The 18,841-nt window shown below is 42.7% G+C and overlaps 1 protein-coding gene across 2 annotated transcripts in view; it reads right to left on the bottom strand.

The window, feature by feature from the left end:
- Positions 1–376: 376 nt before the first annotated feature.
- The window catches only part of syt10 (synaptotagmin X), a 78,421-nt gene continuing 59,956 nt past the window's right edge, over positions 377–18,841 (bottom strand). The window contains exon 7 of one of the 2 annotated variants that reach the window (XM_087997094.1): positions 377–3,764. In XM_087997094.1, the coding sequence (XP_087853220.1) occupies positions 3,633–3,764 (132 nt within the window). In that variant the 3' untranslated portion in view covers positions 377–3,632. The remainder of the gene's footprint in view (positions 3,765–18,841) is intronic. The other variant, XM_043709805.2, reaches the window with a different exon arrangement.

Raw genomic sequence — 18,841 nt, 5'->3', positions numbered from 1 at the left:
GAACAGGTTGATTAGAAAAATAGGTTAATTTTTTTTAAAAATGTAAGTGCAGCTCAAGGGGTCTTGAGGCACAGTGGTAGTGTTCCTATCTGAGAGTCAAGAGGCCCAGGTTCAAGTCCCATCTGCTCCAGCATTGTGTAACAGCATCTCCAAACAGGTTGATTAGAAAATATTTAACGATGATTCAAACAATTTTCTATAAAGTGTTAAAATAATCTCTACCAATAGCTTTAAGACTCATCCTATTGCCCCATTAATTTGGCTAACAACCACTGATTAATTTTATTGATGACTTTGAATTGGGCAGATTTGTCTGGAGACTTGTTGACCCTCTAGAGCATTGGTGAAACAAAGAGCTTCTATGACCATATTAAAATAATTACAAGTTTATTTATTTGTTTATATTCAAAATACATATTAAACATATATTTGTTGTATAATTTTAATGTAATTATGATTTTACAAAATATATCACAAACTGTACACTTCATCACATATTAATCCATATATTCTCCATCTGTAAGTGTTACACATGATTGTTCAGACTCACAACAGGAAGTTCACACCACTTAACCCCATCAACAGTGCGTCAATTACAACGGGATAAGACAGCAGCAGAATGAACCAGAACGCTTCAATTTTAACATTTTAGCTCACATATACTTCAAAATAGTTACACATTGCTAATCAGCAGCATACGAGTAACGCACAGTCTTTACTCTGTTACAATATTTACTATTGATGTTGGTATGTCTATCTGCATTACCACTAGATTATAGACACAAGAATGTATTGAAGCACACTGCAAGGGTGTTAAGGAACTGTCATTAAATGGCGTCTCCTTTTTATTCAGTCCAAACATGATTTTTACTTCTCCCAAAGTGTTTTAATAATAACAACTATTTCTTGCCAACAGCATTGAGTGTTAGAAAGTTCCCTGCAAACAGGGGCACCATTTTTGCTTATAAAAATGCTCTGGAAAAATCTTATACAGATTTTAACAGCAATAAATTTGCAACAGAATAGTTTGTCACATGTACATCATTGGTATGTGAAAATGCGAGGTTGAAACACACCACTAAAACTGCATTCCTCCTTCCTGGCACATCCAATCCTCACTGGTCATTGTATCAGAATGGCCCAATGGGTTTTTCTGGGCTACTTTGCAATTGTATCTTTTTTTGGCAATTTTATTTTGTGGCATTAAAGTCAGGTGTAGATTAGATTTTAAAACAGTTTGCAATTTTAACACGTCCATTTTCAAAAGAACGGTAAAAGGAATGGTTGATGCTAGTGTGAAAGGAATCCCCCCAATTTTGCCTTAAAATTAAATAAAGCAATGTGAGATTATAACTTTATAGCCCATGACTTTATTTCTTTACAGCTGTAGTTTCTGTCCATTCTTGGCCAGATTAGGATTAGAACCATCTTTAACCAAAGTCTTCAGAGAATTAATCAATTGTCAAGGCCTGGTCTGGACAATTAATTCATAGAATCTCTATAATGTGGAAACAGGTCATTTGGTCCAACAAGTCGGCACCAACCCTCCGAAGAGTATCCCATCCAGACCTAGTCCCCTACCCCATTATTGTAAATTTCCCCTGACTAATGCACCTAACCTACACATCCTTGAACACTATGGGCAATTTAGCATGGCCAATTCACCCAACCTGCACATCATTGGATTGTGGGAGGAAACCATAGCAAACCCACGCAGACACAGGGAGAATGTGGAAACTTCACACAGACACAAGGCTGGAATCAAACCCGGGTCCCTGATGCTGTGAGGCATCAGTGCTAACCACTGAGCCACAGTGCCACCCAAAACAGGAACCAAAATGTTTTAATTAAAGCAGGAGTATCTGTGTAATTTAATAAACATTAGAAATGCTCAGGTTTAGGGTGCATAGCTCAAAGATACTGGGGTGAAAGCTCTTATTGATTGTTTTTAGGAGTTTTTACACCAATGACAGACAAGTTGGATTCATGAGGTATTGTCCATGTCTTTTAACATATACAGCTTCATAGCGAAGAGAAAGCAGCTGTTTCTATCGTCATTAAATAAACCAAGCCTGAAAGTGTGGCAGAGATGGGTTCAATTGAAATATTCAGAGGGCATTAGATGATTCAGAGGGAAACAACATGCAGGGTTGCAGGGAAGGAGAATGGCACTAAGTCACGATGCACATTTGGGGAGCCAATGAAGATATGACGAACCAAATGCCTTCCTTCTGTGATTCCGTGAAACATTTAAGATGCTGCAAGCTTTGAAAATGGCAATAATGTAAAAGGCTAATGGACTGCATTTACTGGCTGTCATTACTGATGGGCTACTCCTAACGTGGGCGTTGTAATTGGTGATCGGTTAGTGACAGGACCTCAGAAGTCTGCTGCAAGAGAGATCCACCACGGGGCTGGTGTACAATCCTCAAAGATACTTCCTACCCACCAGCGTGCAGAATACTCCAGAGAAATGCCGAGGGACATCAGATGAGGAGGAGTGGGCTGTAGGCTTTCCGGATTTTAAGGTGCATCTTAAACACAGCGGTTGCAAACTGCCAGTTTCCAATGCCAGATATAAAGGACACTCCACTGGTTCCCAGGTAACTGCCTGCGTCATGGCAACAGACTTTGTAGCTTATGTTTGTCATCAAGTATCTCAATTGCAGTACAGCCCTGGCTGTTCTCTTTTCATATGAATATTTCAAAATCGTTCACATCTGAGTGTCAACTTCTAAGGGTTACCCGACAGGTTTCATTCTCGACAAAGTACAAAGTCTGCCTTTTCCCAGCGGATTCTTAAAAGGACCTCATCATAATGAGGACAGGCTTAGGCCGCTCTTCCAACAAGAAAGAAAGATCAAGGAGTGAACTAGTCAAGAGGTTTAAAATGATTAATGAAGTTAATACGGCAGATTGAGAGAAACTCTATTCCACCAGCTCTGCTTGGGAGGGCGCGCGGGGAGACTCACAAATCAACAGGCCAGGGACTTAAAGTTCCAGGCCATTCAGCGTTAATGTAATGAAATACTTCTTCACACGAAGAGGGGTGGAATTTGGAACTCTGTCCCCCTCTGTAAACTTGTAGGGCTGGGTATCAATTTTAAAAAAACTTCAAGACTGGGATTGATGCATTGTTTACGAAAGGGAACTATCCTGGACGCTGAAAGTTTGAAATAAGTGCTCAAATATTCAGCAGGTCAGGGCAATATCTTTGGGAAAAGATCATTTCAGATTTGTAGCCGTATGACATAACCAGTTGATCAGAATTCTTCACCAAGGTAGGGAAATAGTGTAAGGTACACGGGTCAACCACTATTGAATGAAATGTGCTAGATGAGCAAGTGAGGTTGACTGGGCTCCTTCTGTTCCCATTTTCCTAATCAAAGGATTTAAAATTTTCAATAAAGAGTAATCTCCGTCACCGACATTTTCACATGCTAGTGATCCCTTGTAGTTCTTTGCAGAGTATCTGGACCCATCACCTCTGTCCACTCATGAAACAGTGTTGTGGGCTTCACCCACACTCACACTATTGCACTGCTTCACTCCTGTTCTATCAATAAGACAGACATTTCCAGATGCTCTCCAGTAACAACTCAGAGGTGTTCAGCCTTGGGCAAGCAGCAGCTCTACGGTGTGGGTGGCAGCTTTGGAGAAGGGCAGGATCCTTGACTGTCAAAGCTGGTCGCTCGACCTGGTGCCTGCAACAGAATCATTTCAGATTTACTCCACAGACCAACCCCAGCGAATTCTGCTTTTATCTGTAAAAAATTTGTAATTGTATAAATTATCATGACACATTTCACATTATTTTACTTTAAAAGTCTCATCACTGTTTTTAGAAAAGGGAAGCATGGCAGCCAGTTTTCACCCAGGAAGATCCCACAGACTGGGGCAAACCAATGAGGGGATTACTGGTGTCTTTGATGACGTTGACCCATCACCTGAGAGCGCAAATCAGGCTCCGATTTATTTCACTCAAAACAGGCACTCTCCAAAGTACAGCACTCCCTCAGTACTGACCCTCCCGACAGTGCAGCACTCCCTCAGTACTGACCCTCCGACAGTGCGGCACTCCCTCAGTACTGACCCTCCCGACAGTGCAGCACTCCCTCAGTACTGACCGTCCCGACAATGCAGCACTCCCTCAGCACTTACCCTCCAACAGTGCGGCACTCCCTCAGTACTGACCTTCCGACAGTGCAGCACTCCCTCAGCACTGACCCTCCCGACAGTGCAGCGCTTCCTCAGTACTGACCCTCCGACAGTGCGGCACTCCCTCAGTACTGACCCTCTGACCGTGTGACGCTCCCTCAGCACTGACCCTCTGACAGTGCGACGCTCCCTCAGCACAGACCCTCCGACAGTGCGACGCTCCCTCAGCATTGACTCTTTGACAGTGCAGCACTCCCTCAGCAATGACTGTCTAACAGAGCGGCAATCCCTCAGTACTGACCTTTCGACAGTACAGCACTCCCTCAGTACTGACCCTCTGACAGTGCGGCACTCCCTCAGTACTGACCCTCCGACAGTGCAGCACTCCCTCAGTACTGACCTTCCAACAGTGCGACGCTCCCTCAGCACTGACCCTCCGACAGTGCGACGCTCCCTCAGCACTGACCCTCTGACAGTGTGGTGGTCCCTCAGCACTGACCCTCCGACAGTGCGACACTCCCTCAGCACTGACTCTTAGACACTGCAGCACTCCCTCAGTACTGACCCTCTGACAGTGCAGCACTCCCTCAGTACTGACCCTCTGACAGTGCAGCACTCCTTCAGCACCGACCCTCCGACAGTGCGGCACTCCCCCAGCACTGGCACAGTGTTATGCTATCATTGGGTCAGTACAGAGGAAGCATTACATGGTCGGAAGGTTTTCAAAAAGACTTAATGGAATTCATGTGTCTTAAGGTGTGTAAAAAGCCAAGGGGAGAGACAGTGAAAGTTACAAGCATGAGTTTATAGCTGTCAGGAGTTGTAGCTATTTGATATTGTTTTGGAGTGGAGCTGGGGTATCGAATGTGCAGAGATAAGATGCATTGTTCAGCCATTGGCAGCTCCCTGCAAAGCCCCTGTAGGGTGAGTGAAAGCTGCAAAAAACAGAAAGAAAGGCTGCTGCAACATTTCCTCTCACCAGCTCCTGAACTTATTGCTTTTGAAGAAATCCTGGTGGCAGTGTCATCTACCTCGTGATGCCCGTTTACCCGAGCCAGACTGAAAGCAATCTAGAGCATTTCAAAGTTAAAAATCACACAACACCAGGTTATAGTCCAACAATAGAACATCCCATATCTTCTCCTTTCATTTTCAGAGAATTGACTAGTGTTTAGCCAAATATGGGCAAAAATAACCAAGTGTATATATTAATATTTTCATATTTCAAAACTGCATTAATCTGTCCTTCAGCTGATGAATCATTGGGCTTTTATAACAAATCAATAATTTTGTTATTGAAGAAATATAGTTGACAGATCTTGTTATTTTAAACCTAATGCAGATGAAATGTTTAACTGGCCATATCGGCAACGGGATAAAACATATGGAATAGTGGGACTAGAGAGATGCTGTGCATTCATCTTCATCTCAGTCATAATATTTTTATACTTTTTGTAAAGTCTAACTCGTTTACCAACATTTGAGGAAGAAAGATATTATGTCTTTACCGAGCCTGGCCTTTGCAGAACTCCAGACCCATAACATGGTACGGTAGCTCAGTGGTTAGCACTGCTGCCTTACAGCACCAGGGTCCCAGGTTTGATTCCAGCCTTGGATGACTGTCTGTGTAGAGTTTGCACATTCTCCCCATGTCTGCGTGGGTTTCCTCCCACAATCCAAAGATGTGCAGCTCAGGTGAATTGGCTATGCTAAATTGCCTATAGTGGTAGGTGTATTAGTCAGAGGGAAATGGGTCTGGGGTGGGTTACTCTTCGGAGGGTTGGTGTGGACTGGTTGGGTCGAAGGGTCTGTTTCCACACTGTAAGGAATCTAATCAAAAAAATAAACCTTCACTGCTCTGTGAGATACCCAGAACGATACTGAGTTGTCAGGATGTTGGTGCCTGGTTATCTTCTGAAGGGTAATTTGTCATTTTGCAGAATTATTTGGAGAGGAGTACCAGGAGTACATTGGGGATCAGTTAGTTCAGTTGGCTGGACTGGTGGTTGAAATGCAGAGTGACACCAACAGTGTGAATCCAATTGCCCCACCAGCTGAGGTTACCATGAAGACCACATCTTCTCAACCTCATGTCTTGCCCAAAGTCAAACTCACCACCAGTCCGCTGGTCCAGTAGGACAAGGTGAGTTTACTTACCAGTAAAGCATAACCTCCTGAACCTGTACTAATGACGTTGATTGATTTAATTTTGTTTTGAGATGTTGTGCATCCCTAAATGCCCTTTAACTGAGTGGCTCATAGAATCCCTACAGTGCAGAAACAGACCCTTCAGCCCAACAAGTCTGCACCGACCTTCCAAAGAATATCCCACACAAACCCATTCCCTTAACTAACACATCCCTGAACACTATGGGCAATTCACCTAATCTGCACATCTTTGGACTGTGGGAGGAAACTGGAGCATCCGGGGGAAACCCACACAGACAGTTGCCTGAGGCTGGAATCAAACCCAGATCCCTGGCGCTGTGAGCTAGCAGTGCTAACCACTGAGCCACCGTGATGCCAAGCTGTTTTAGTGGGCATGTTGAATTCAATCTCTGGGTCGTTCGCTAGGTGTAGCCAGCTCAGGTAAAACCAGCAGATTCCCTTCCCTTCCCTAAAGGACAACAGCGAAGCAGACAGAAACTAGCAGAACTGTAGATGCTGTAAATCAGAACCAAAACCAGAAATTGCTGGAAAAGCTCTAGCAGCATCTGTGAAGAGAGATCAGCGTTAACATTATGGGTTGAGTGACTCTTCCTCAGAAGAGTTCTGTGATCGCTCTCCACAGATGCTGCCAGACCTGCCGAGAGATATTTTTTTATTAATGGTTTTACAGCCACAATTACTAAGACTAGCTTCAAATTTCAGATTTTATTAATTGCACTTAAATTCCCAAATACTGCCATAATGGGATTTGAACCATGTCTCTATAGCATTAGCCTGGGCTTATGGATTACAGGTCCATTGATATTCCCAATGTTCCATCTTCTCCCCCAACTATTGGTCACTAGTTAGCTCTCAACTGCTCTTCAAACAGTAAATTGCAAATATCTGAGGGAGCTGATGGAGCCTTATTTAATACTGTTCCTGAAAGATGACAGAAAATCCTTTCCTTGGTCCTGCACACCAATTATCAGTCTAGATTATATTTTTAAATCTCTCGAAAGGGTCTTAAGCCTCCATGACCCTGAGACACAAATTTGAGAGTGTGAGCCATGGCTGACTCTGTAAAAAGGATTTTTCCTGTGCGACCATTCCTCTGTCACACAGAGTAAGGGTTGAACAGAGGGAAGTTTGAACCGGGAGCTAAGTGTGTTAGAATCTTTAAAGTTTTCTGTAGTTCTGTTACTGAGCCGGTGGGTGGTGAAATGTACAACTTCACCTGAAGCCATTACTTCTAGTAGCAGAGAAGTTGTTGGAGGTTTGGTGTGACCATGCACTACCAGCAGCACATTTCCCAGCATGGGATTCATTGTAATATGGTCTGTGATATCATTGAGAGGGGAACAATTTTGAGAAGGTAAGTTTTATTTTTATAAAAATGTATAAGGGCAGTAATCCAACATGGCAATGGAATAGTAGGAGGCCATTCAGCGTTTAGATCAGAGTGGTGCTGGGAAAGCGCAGCAGGTCAGGCAGGACCATTCAGCCCCTTGAGACTGTTCCAGCATTCAGTCAGATCAATGCCACTGTACATCTTCATATTATCACCCAGCCAAATGCCAACCATCTTAGTCTTGAAAGTTCTGATTCTTCCCATTATCCACACCTTTTTTTGGGAGAGAGAATTCCTGGCGTCAGTGTGCACAGTGCTCCTGATTTCACTTGTGAACAGCCAGGCTGTATTTGAAATGTTGTTATCTATTTTGCTGCCCTGTTCTGCTCCAGAGGCAATAGTTTCTCTCTATCTACCCAATCACATCCGTTTATCATTTCAAACACCTTGGGTTGGTTGCCTTTTATTCTTCCAAATTCAAGGGAATACAAGTTAGGTTTCCGTAGGCTGTCCTCCTTATTGAACCGTTTAAGCTACAGTATCGGTATCTCTTATGGCTATAAGTGCTTTTGCAGTAATTATAACAAGGGGCAGAACTGGGAGATTTAAAATTTGGTTGGCACTGGTTTAACGTTCTATTCTTGATTGTTATGAAATTATTTTTCATTTGCGATGCAACATCAGAGAAGGTAACCTATATTTCTAAATTCTTTCACCATTCAAATATTGGCCAGAGTGAAGGGGTGAATTTCCCTGCTGTTCTTTGACGTAACGCCTTGGCACCTTTTGCATGCCCCAGGCCTCGTAGACAGTGCCCAGTCTAAGATCTTGTGAGAAAGCTGGCACCTCTATTAATGCGGCACTCCCTGGTGGTCCACTGGGAGTCGATATGGATTTAGGTTGAGATCAGCAATTTGTGAGTGTTCACTCCAAAGGAATTAAGGGAGATGGGGGCTGGGTTGGAAAATTCAGTCTTGTTATTTAAATATTGTGGGCCTTTTGTAGAGGGTTAGCTGTGTCTCAGTCATCCCGAGGGGCAAAACCAAAACAGCAGCTCTGCCAACTTCTGCCTCTCTTCTGTGTTTATATTTATGCCCGAGCATGTAGAGCACGTAGTGTCCATCAATGCTCTTGATGCTATTAGGTGGGCAGCATGGGGGACACAATGCTTTATTTCCTTTCCAACTCCATGTTGATTTAGTGCCCCCCTACCTCCCCCTCACTTTTGACAGTTCATATTGCCCTTAAGAGGCTTTGAGTGTAAATATTGAATTGGCTACTCAGATGGTTAGCCGTTTAACAAAAAATAACGGCAAAAACAAGCCCCTAATCTAAATGTCACCTGTAGACTTGTTTATGTAGGGGTGGCATCTTGGAGGGATCTTGGTGGTGCCGTGGGAGTGTCCCTACCTCTGAGGTAGGAGGAGGTGAGGACTGCAGATGTTGGAGATCAGAGCTTAAAAATGTGTTGCTGGAAAAGCGCAGCAGGTCAGGCAGCATCAAAGGAGAAGGATGCTGTCTGACCTGCTGCGCTTTTCCAGCAACACATTTTAAAGTTCTGAGGTAGGAGGCCCAGGTTTAAGCCCACCTGCTCCAGAGATGTGCAATAATATCAAAAAAGAGAAAATGCTGGAAAATCTCAGCAAGTCTGGCAGCATCTGTAAGGAGAGAAAAGAGCTGACGTTTCAAGTCTAACTGACCCTTTGTCAAAGCTTTTATGCAGTGTGTAATAATATCGCCAGACAGACTGCTCAGAAAATGTCCGAAGAAAGCAACCTTTAATTTCCAAAGGATAGTGGAATTTTGACAAGTCTAGCAGCTTCATGGTCGCTTGTAATGAAACCAGTTTTCTTTTAGATATGGAATTTTTTTAAGAAAAACTGGAATCCTTGTACTGCCAAATTCTTCGACCGCTAAAGTTGAGATTTAAACTTGGTTTTTAAGAAGAGCATAGGAAAAAGGAACAGGAGTGGACCATACACAAAAGAAATTGGGTTTTTTTAAACAGAATCCAAGTCCACACTTCTTGTAACAGTTTTATTTCAGTTAACTACAGTTCCTCCCCCTACTGATTACTAGCTTCCAATATATATACAACTAATTCTCACCCAATGAACCTTAAATTAATATATCCATCAGCTTTTCCCTTGTTCCATTATTTCTTAGGCATCTTGTCCGAATTTGGTGAAGAACAATACAGACCCTTAAGCCTGCTCTGCCATTCAATACAATTATTAGTCATCTACTTTACCACCTAACTCCCATTTCCCTTAATTCCCTTAATCTTAGTGATGAATATATTCAACAATAGACCACAGTAGCTCCTTGGGGTAGCGAGTTCCAAAGATTCACAATTTGTTAAGTGAAGGAAGGAACCAGAGAATGTTGAAGTCAAAATGTTCAATCTGGGAGAATGAACTTTAGTGATTTAGAAAAGACCTAGCCCAGGGTGTTACTGGGTCAAACTTCAGTGTTACTGGAACCCAGACCTTGGAGTGCAGGTTCATAGCTCCTTGAAAGTGGAGTCGCAGGTAGATAGGATAGGGAAGGAAGCATTTGGTATGATTTCCTTTATTGGTCAGAGTATTGAGTACAAGATTTGGGGCTGTACAGGACATTGGTTAGGCCACTGTTGGAATATTGCATGCAATTCTGGTCTCCTTCCTATAGGAAAGATGTTGTGAAACTTGAAAGGGTGCAGAAAAGATTTACAAGGATGTTGCCAGGGTTGGAGGATTTGAGCTATAGGGAGAGACTGAACAGGCTGGGGCTGTTTTCCCTGGAGCATCAGAGGCTGAGGGGTGACCTTACAGAGGTTTACAAAATTATGAGGGGCATGGATAGGATAAATAGATAAAGTCTTTTCCCTGGTGTCGGGGAGTCCAGAACTAGAGGGCATAGGTTTAGGGTGAGAGGGGAAAGATATAAAATAGACCTAAGGAGCAACTTTTTCACACAGAGGGTGGTATGTGTATGGAATGAGCTGCCAGAGGAAGTGGTGGAGGCTGGTACAATTGCAACATTTAAGAGGCATTTGGATGGGTATATGAATAGGAAGGGTTTGGAGGGATATGGGCCAGGTGCTGGCAGGTGGGACTAGATTGGGTTGGGATATCTGATCGGCATGGGCAGGTTGGACCGAAGGGTCTGTTTCCATGCTCTACATCTCTATGACTCTATCTATGACTCTATGACAGCATTGTCAGTCTATCTACAGAACATGGACTGCTGCAGTTCAGGAAAGCAGTTCATCACTACCTTCGCAAGGGCAACTAGGAATGGCAATAAAAGCTGTCCCAGCCAGCATACACCATGAATGAATAAAAAATACGCAAGGACACATTAGTATCATCGTGCTGAAATTAAAGAATGAATATTGAGTAAGTACTCAGCTAAAAAAAGAGATGGGCCTATTTAAAATCCAAAGTGAAATCCTCATGTCAGGCATTGGTCTTTTGGTATTATCACTAGACCATTAATCCAGAGGTCCAGATAATGTTCTGGGGACCTAGGTTTGAATCCTATCTTGGCAGATGGTGCAATTTGAATCCAATAAAAATCTGGAATTAAGAATCTTATGATAACCATGAATCCATTGCCAATTGTCAGGAAACATGTGTGGTTCACTAATATCCTTTAGGGAAGGAAACTGCCATCCTTACCTGGTCTGACTTGCATGTGACTCCAGACCCACAGCAATATGGTTGACACTCAACTGCCCTCTGAGTAATTGGGGATGGACGATAGATACTGGCCTAGCCAGCAATACCATATCCCATGAACACAAATGGTGGTCTCTTAAAATAAGTCAAAGTAGAAATAGTTGGAAGTATTAGTAACAGTAAGTATGTGAAGTTAGCTCGCTGAGCTGGAAGGTTTGTTTTCAGATGTTTCGTCACCATACTAGGTAACATCATCAGTGAGAGTCTCCAGTGAAGCATTGCTGCTATGCCCCACCTCTCTATTTATAGGTTTTGGTTTCTTAAGGTGGGTGATGTCACTTCCAGTTCTTTTTTCCAAGGATCAGTCTTCCAACACATTGAACACAGGGGTGGTGATAGAGGACTGGAGCTTTACTCATGTTATACATTACACAACAAAGAGGAGAGGGAGAAACCACAAAGCTACAGGCCAGTCAGCCATCAGTGATGGTGATGTTAATGCAAACCACTGCCAGCAACAAAATAAATGCAACTGGAAAGGCATGGGCTACTCAAAACAAAACAAATTTGTTAATAGTTCCTTATATCTAATTCTTACATAACATTACAGGGAAGGTTGATCACAGTAACACAGTGGATGGTGCATACATGGACTTTTAGAATGCCACATTATTAAGTTAAAAACTCATACAATTAAGGGGAAGTGATAGAATGAAGACAGAATTTGACTTAGGAAGCAAAGGAAAGTGGTAACGGATGGGTTTCAGGTAACAGTAAAGCTTTGTAATGGTTACTCCACCCACCTCACCTTAACGGTCTGCTTTCAGCCTCTTTCTCCCAACAATGTTTGTAAATGAGCGACAATCAGATAGGGGGAGCAGCATGATAAGGTTCACAGATGATGTAAAATATGGGGAAGTCATGGATCAGATGATAGATGTAATATGCTAAGGGCAGCATGCTAATGGTCAGAAGTATTGCAGGCGAATTTTTACACGGAGGGGTATGAGGTGATGCACTTTGAGAAGATGAGTGTGGAGACACAACACGTGAGAAATGGCATGACTTTGTAAAGTGATGATGAGACCGAGACCTCGGTAACCATACATATGAGCTCTCTCAAAGTAATTGTAAGACAAGGTTCCCCAGTCCACAGTTCTACAAGAAGCCTCCGAAAATCAGGATTTTCTTTGAAACATCCTGTTGAGGAAGGTGTGCAAATTTCAGACGTCTGTTGTTCAATTACGCCAGTGTGCACATACCAGACAGAGATTTGATTGCAGAGGACACCACCAGTGGGGCCCAGAGAGTCTGAATACTTTGTCAAGTCTGCCCCGTGAAGTCCCATTGTTGCCTGAAGTGCAGATTACTGCTGTTGTGATGGTCTCGGAAATTGCAGGCTGCTTGGATCTTGAGACCTTTGACTGGGGCTTGCTTGGTAATCTATCTTAATTAAGAGCATTATAGATTGTTCTGTTAATCATTAACCTCAAATGCTAACTCACAGTAATGCTGCCCAAAATCAATCTTAGTGTTAAAATTGTGCATTGATTGCCACTATAATCACAATAGTATTTTTGAACAGATAGTTGTTGCTTTTTAACCTCAATTTAAAACTGTGACATTTACAAATACAGTTAGCAAGTTGCAATTTTTAGTACAAATTAGTCACTTGCGGATATTTCAATGCCTTCATCACTACAGTGATTCACAGCTTCTCGGATCGTGCCACTGCCACACAGGAAGGACAGGCAGCTTCATCAAGCAGACTGCATCCACAAGCCTGGTATCTTACTCAGACAACTGCTCAAATTTTAATCCTGCGCACACCTACAGCAGGACTGAGCCCTCTCTGCAGTCTGACTACTTTGGGCAAAGAGCCATCAGTCAGATGGGATACCCTCTGACCACTTGGCTCACTCACTAACGTCACAAACCAAGGATCCCAGGCTGATAAAGCTGAACTCCTGGGCTGGTGGGGCTGAATACACCACCACAAACGCCTGTAGATGTTGGTGATCTGAAATAAAAGCAAAACGTGCTGGAGAAACTCAGCAGGTCTGGCAGCCTCTGTGCAGAGAGAAACAGAGTAATGTGAGTCCAATATGACTGTAACAGTAATTAAGTATGATTTTAAAAAGCAGACTTCTATAGCAAAAAGGCAAGCTCCTGCAATAAGGCGCATTTTAGAAGCATGAACCTTGAACACTCTAAGTGACCATCTCAGCAGAAAAGATTGGAACCTTATCCATCCTAAAGCCTGTACCAGCCTTGAACATAAACTAGAGGATAGGCTGATTCCTGCAGACAGGCCAGCAGAAGGACCTAGGTGGAAACCTTCTGTCTATTGTGGAAGAATGAAATGTAAACAATGTATGCTTTGAAAATATATTGGAAAGATGTCAGAAATTGCTGGAAAAGCTCAGCAGGTCTGGCAGCATGTATGGAGAGAAATCAGAGTTAACATTTCAGGTCACTTCACCTGAAACGTTAACTCTGATTTCTCTACAGATGATGCCAGACCTGCTGAGCTTTTCCAGCAATTTCTGATTTTGTTTCTGATTTACAGCATCTGCAGTTTTCAGATTTCATTGGATAGATGTCAGACTAAGTGATGAAACACAGCCACGTCAGAGCATTAGAGAGAACTCTGTTTAGCCACTGTAAGTTAGTTGCATACTCGAGTCCTCCTATGGTATGGATAAAGAGAATAACCATAACATGGCTAAGTTATTACTTCCTTAATTCTGGGTTCCAGCATTTTCTCAACAGCTGTTTTCAGGCTAACTGTTGGGAAGCTCCCTGTTTTCTCCCTCCTTCCCTTCCTCCTTCCTCCTTCCATGGCTGCATTATATTTGCTAGGAGATAGTGAGGCCAGCAGACGCTGGAGAGCCAGAGTTGATAAAGCGTGGCACTGGAAAAGCACAGCAGGTCAGGCAGCATCTGAGGAGTAAGAGAGTCAATGTTTTGGGCAGGACCTTTCTTCAGGACTGGGTTATATTTGCTACCTTTCCACCCACTGGGACTGTTTCAGAATCTAGGGAAATTAGAAAGATCATAACCAGCACATAACACTATTACTCCAGCATCTGCAGTCCTCACTTTCTCCTCGAAGATTTTAACCTACTGTGAATCCTCTTGCAAGGATGCCTCCCTTGAAGAAGCTCTCTTCCTCCCTCTACAAGGATTGAAGGGCTCATGCCCGAAACGTCGATTCTCCTGCTCCTTTGATGCTGCCTGACCTGCTGCGCTTTTCCAGCAACACATTTTCAGCTCTGATCTCCAGCATCTGCAGTCCTCATTTTCTCCCCATAACACTATTACTGCAACATCTTCCTTAGAAATTTGTTTTCCCGTGCTTATGTCTCTCCAACCACTACATTTGCGTCAAACTATCTGTCTTTTGTTCGTCTTATGTGTGAATGACTGAGTCTGTGCATTTGGTGTTTAAGGGTTATATTTTAAGTTGCATAATTAGTAATCATTTCCTTTCCCTGCTATTTGTTAAAGAATGTTTGTTTACAATAGAGTCATTTTCCTGTGAATAATGAAACCTGGCATAAATCAGTTTTGTCCTGAATAGCAGTCAGTCACACAACTGGTCACCTTGTTATTTTAATTAGATATTTACACAGTTGTAAAGGCTTTTTCAACAACAGGGCCTCAAGTGACAGCAAATTCTTCCCAATGCAGTCATAATATCTTTTCTTGTATGGGTTACTAACGGCAACACAACTCTCCACTCCACGTTCTGCTTTTGAAATGATAATGCTGTGTTAACCAGTTATTTTATCTTCCTACAACTTGGGAAAATAAAACACTTCATATTATAGCTCAGAAACGGCAGGTTTAGTCAGACTATGTAGCTCTCGTCCCCCTGATCTCTGGGGTTTTCTTAAACGTCCTTTAATTGGCAATCATTTACAGATTCCAATGGTATTTGAACAGATTGGGCCTCCATTTGATGCTACAGATAGAAAATGAAATTGAAATTGTACATTCAATGAATGTTTAACAACCTGAACACACATTAGGTTCAGAAAGGATTGTTAAGGGACACAGGCTTCAAAGTCTCCCTGCTCTATTTCAGGCTGTTATGTCACATAGCAGTAATCACTGCTCCTTTTAATATTTGGGAACTGAAATTGCAGTGAGAATTTCTGATCCTTCCTCGATGCATTGACATTTCCTTTTCCACTCATCTCCAGGTGAGCAAAATCTACTTAGGTGATCGCTTCCAGTATCTACAAAACATACCTGAAACCATGAATCCTCACATTTTTTGTAATAGAGTTCCAAAATAATTGTCTAGTTAGCACATTCCAGGATCAAAATTAGAGAGCAAATTCAGGCATAAAGCTAATAAGTTCAGCAACCATCAATTTATAAACTGGAAATGTAATTTCTGATAATGAGAAATCACTTTGTCCCAGTGTGCGAGTTCCATACTAGTAGACAGACCACCCTTCCCAATTTATAGTCATGAGCAAAGGCATCAGTCTAGGCAGCAATTGAAGGCAAGTGGATCAGGGTGCTGAGACTACAAGCATGAAAAGGAAAATTTCCCTGTCTGCAAAGTCAAGAACCAGGGGGCACTATTTTAAAAAAACAAAGGGAGTTCCACTAATTCTAAGATAAGGAGAAATTGTCTTGTTCAGATGGTTGTGAACCTTTGGCATTTTCCACCAAGAGGCTGTGGAAGCTCAGTCTCTGAGTGTGTTTAAAGTAGAGATCCATAGATTTCTGAACATCAGTGAGATACAGAGTTAGGGGATGGGGCGAGTAAAAGGCATTGAAGTTTTGATCAGCCATGATCGTACTGAATGGTGGGGCAGACTTGTTAGGCTGAATGGCCTACTACTATTGCTATGAGAAAGTGAGACGCTGGAGATCAGAGTCGGAAGTGTGATGCTGGAAGAGCACAGCCGGTCAGGCAGCATCTGAGGAGCAGGAGAATCGACATTTTGGGCATAAGCCCTTCATCAGGAATGCGTCAGGAACTCCTGCTGCTATGTTCAATTCACCCTCAAATTCTTTAAATATTTCACTTTCCTCAAAGGATGTGTCTTTTCCTGACTGGCTTATTCCTTTGATGAAAGCTGTGAATGGAGGCTGTCAATGATATGGTGTCATTTTGTTCTGATCCTATTCTCTCTTTCAGTGTGGGGGGCAAATGTATTACAGACTTGTTCGGGGGGCATTAAGAGCAAGTTGCACAAACAAAGCCAGTGATGTCAAAACCTCTGACAACATACCAAAATTGCTAAATGCTTTTAAAATTAAAATGCTGTCACCAAGTGGTATAGTGGTAAAATCATGGCACTGAAAACACAAAGGCCCAGGCTAATGCTCAGAGGACATCAGTTCAAATCTCACCTTGGCAGCTCATGGAAATTAAGCTCAATGAATAAATCTGGCTTTGAAAATTAGTCTCAGTGATGTTGACCTTAAAACGATCATCAATTGTCATTAAAAGAAAACACTGCATCCGTTTCAGGAGAATAATCTGCTACCCTTAACAGGTCTGGTCTACATTTGACTGGATATCTACAATGAAAGGTTGACTCTCAGTCAAGAGGAATTATGGTGTAGCAGCAAACGCTGGGCTTGCCAACAACTCCTACATCCCAAGAACAGTACATTAAATTAGTGACAGTGATCCTGTTGGATAGATTTTTAATCAGTAAGTGAATAAAGGATTATGGGGAAATGGCAGGAAAGTGGAATTGAGGATTATCAGATCAGCCATGACCTCATTCCTGAAGAAGGGCTTATGCCCGAAACGTTGATTCTCCTGCTCCTCGGATGCTGCCTGACCTGCTGTGCTTTTCCAGCACCACTCTCTTGACTCTGATCTCCAGCATCTGCAGTCCTCACTTTCTCCTCCTTGATGAGGTGAACACTCAACTTCTGCTGTTACATTTCATTGTCTCTTCCAGTCCAGACACTGAAGTCCTTTAATGCCGATCAGCTGTGGGCTTTAACACTCTAATCTGAAGTGTAAAACTCAATTCGTGCGCACACACAAGTGTCTGCAGTTTGCACCATATTTCCATGCCCTCTGTGACCCAGATGTCAATCTCTTTGTCATAGACAGAATTAATCATGTACCTCATTTTCCACTTGATGAGATTTGTACAAAGTATGCAAATTAGGTGTCATGGCCTGCCATTCTTTGCGGAAGACATTATCAATCCTAGTATCACCAACGTGGGTGTCTTGATTTGATTGTGTTTTCCATCCCTGGGGCGAATGTTAAATCTAATAAACCAAGCATGAATATTTATCCCTTAACTAACATCAGAAAAACACATTACCTGCTCAACACCACATTATATTTGTAGGAGCTTGCTGTGCTTACATTAGCTGCCAGATTTCCAACAGTATAACAGTGATTACACTTCAAAACGTTCGTACCTAATTGGCTGTGGGTGCTTCTGAAAAGGCACTAGGGAAATGCAAATATTTCTTTCTGAATTTTACCCCTCCACACTCCACAAAATCTGCCCTCCAATTGTTTAAAAAAGAAGTAATACCAGTTGAGAAGCACTCAATCCCATTAGCTTCAGCACACAAAAATACAATTCAGTACAGCAGAGGAACAGGCTCTTCGGCCCAATAAGCCTGCGCCGATTCTAATCCTTATTTAGACACTCTACTTAGTGCCCATGCGTGATTTCTATCCCCCTGTTTGCCTCCCACTCATGTGTCTATCAAGATACTCCTTACATGTTGCTAATGTGCCTTTTTCCACTACCTCCACCGATAGTGTGTTCCAGGCACCCACTACCCTCTGGGTGAAAAGTTCTCCCTGCACTTCTCCCCCAAACTTTCCCCCTTTCACCTTGAACCGGTGCTTTGTTACATTTGCCCTTTCCACCCCGGGGTAAAAGCCTCTGGTTATCCACCCTATCTATGCCTCTCATAATTTTGTAGACTTCTATCAGGTCACCCCTCAGTCTCTGTCGTTCCAGTGAAAACAATCTGAGTTTATCCAACCTCGCCTCACAACTAAAATCCTCTAGACTAGGCAACGTCCTTTAAACCCTCTCTGCACGTTCTTCAAAGCACAGAGTCACATAGTCATAGAGCAGTAACAGCACAGAAACAGACCCTTCAGTCCAATGTGTCCATGTTCATCAGATATCCTAAATTAATCTAGTTTCAGTTGGACCATAAATCTTTCCTATTCATATACCCTTCCAGATGTCTTTTAAACGTTGCAATTGTGCCAGCCTCCACCACTTCCTCTGGCAGCTCATTCCACACACACACAACCCACAGCATGAAAAAGTTGTTTCTGAAGTCCCTCTTAAACTTTTCTCCTCTAACCTCAAACCTCTAGTTTTGGACTCCCCTACTCTGGGGTAAAGACCTTGCTATTCATCCTATCCATGCCCCTCATGATTTTATTAACCTCTATTAGATCACCCCTCAGTCTCTGACACTCCAGGGAAAACAGCCCCAGCCTATTCAACCTCTCGCTATAGCACAAACTCTCCAACATCCTGATAAATCTTTT

This window comes from Chiloscyllium plagiosum, unplaced genomic scaffold, assembly GCF_037043375.1.
Source record: "Chiloscyllium plagiosum isolate Xiang-an unplaced genomic scaffold, Cpla_swu_hap1 HiC_scaffold_19, whole genome shotgun sequence".
Lineage (NCBI taxonomy): Eukaryota > Metazoa > Chordata > Chondrichthyes > Orectolobiformes > Hemiscylliidae > Chiloscyllium > Chiloscyllium plagiosum.
Note: the sequence above shows the minus strand (reverse complement) of the source record. Positions and strands in the feature narration are given on the sequence as shown.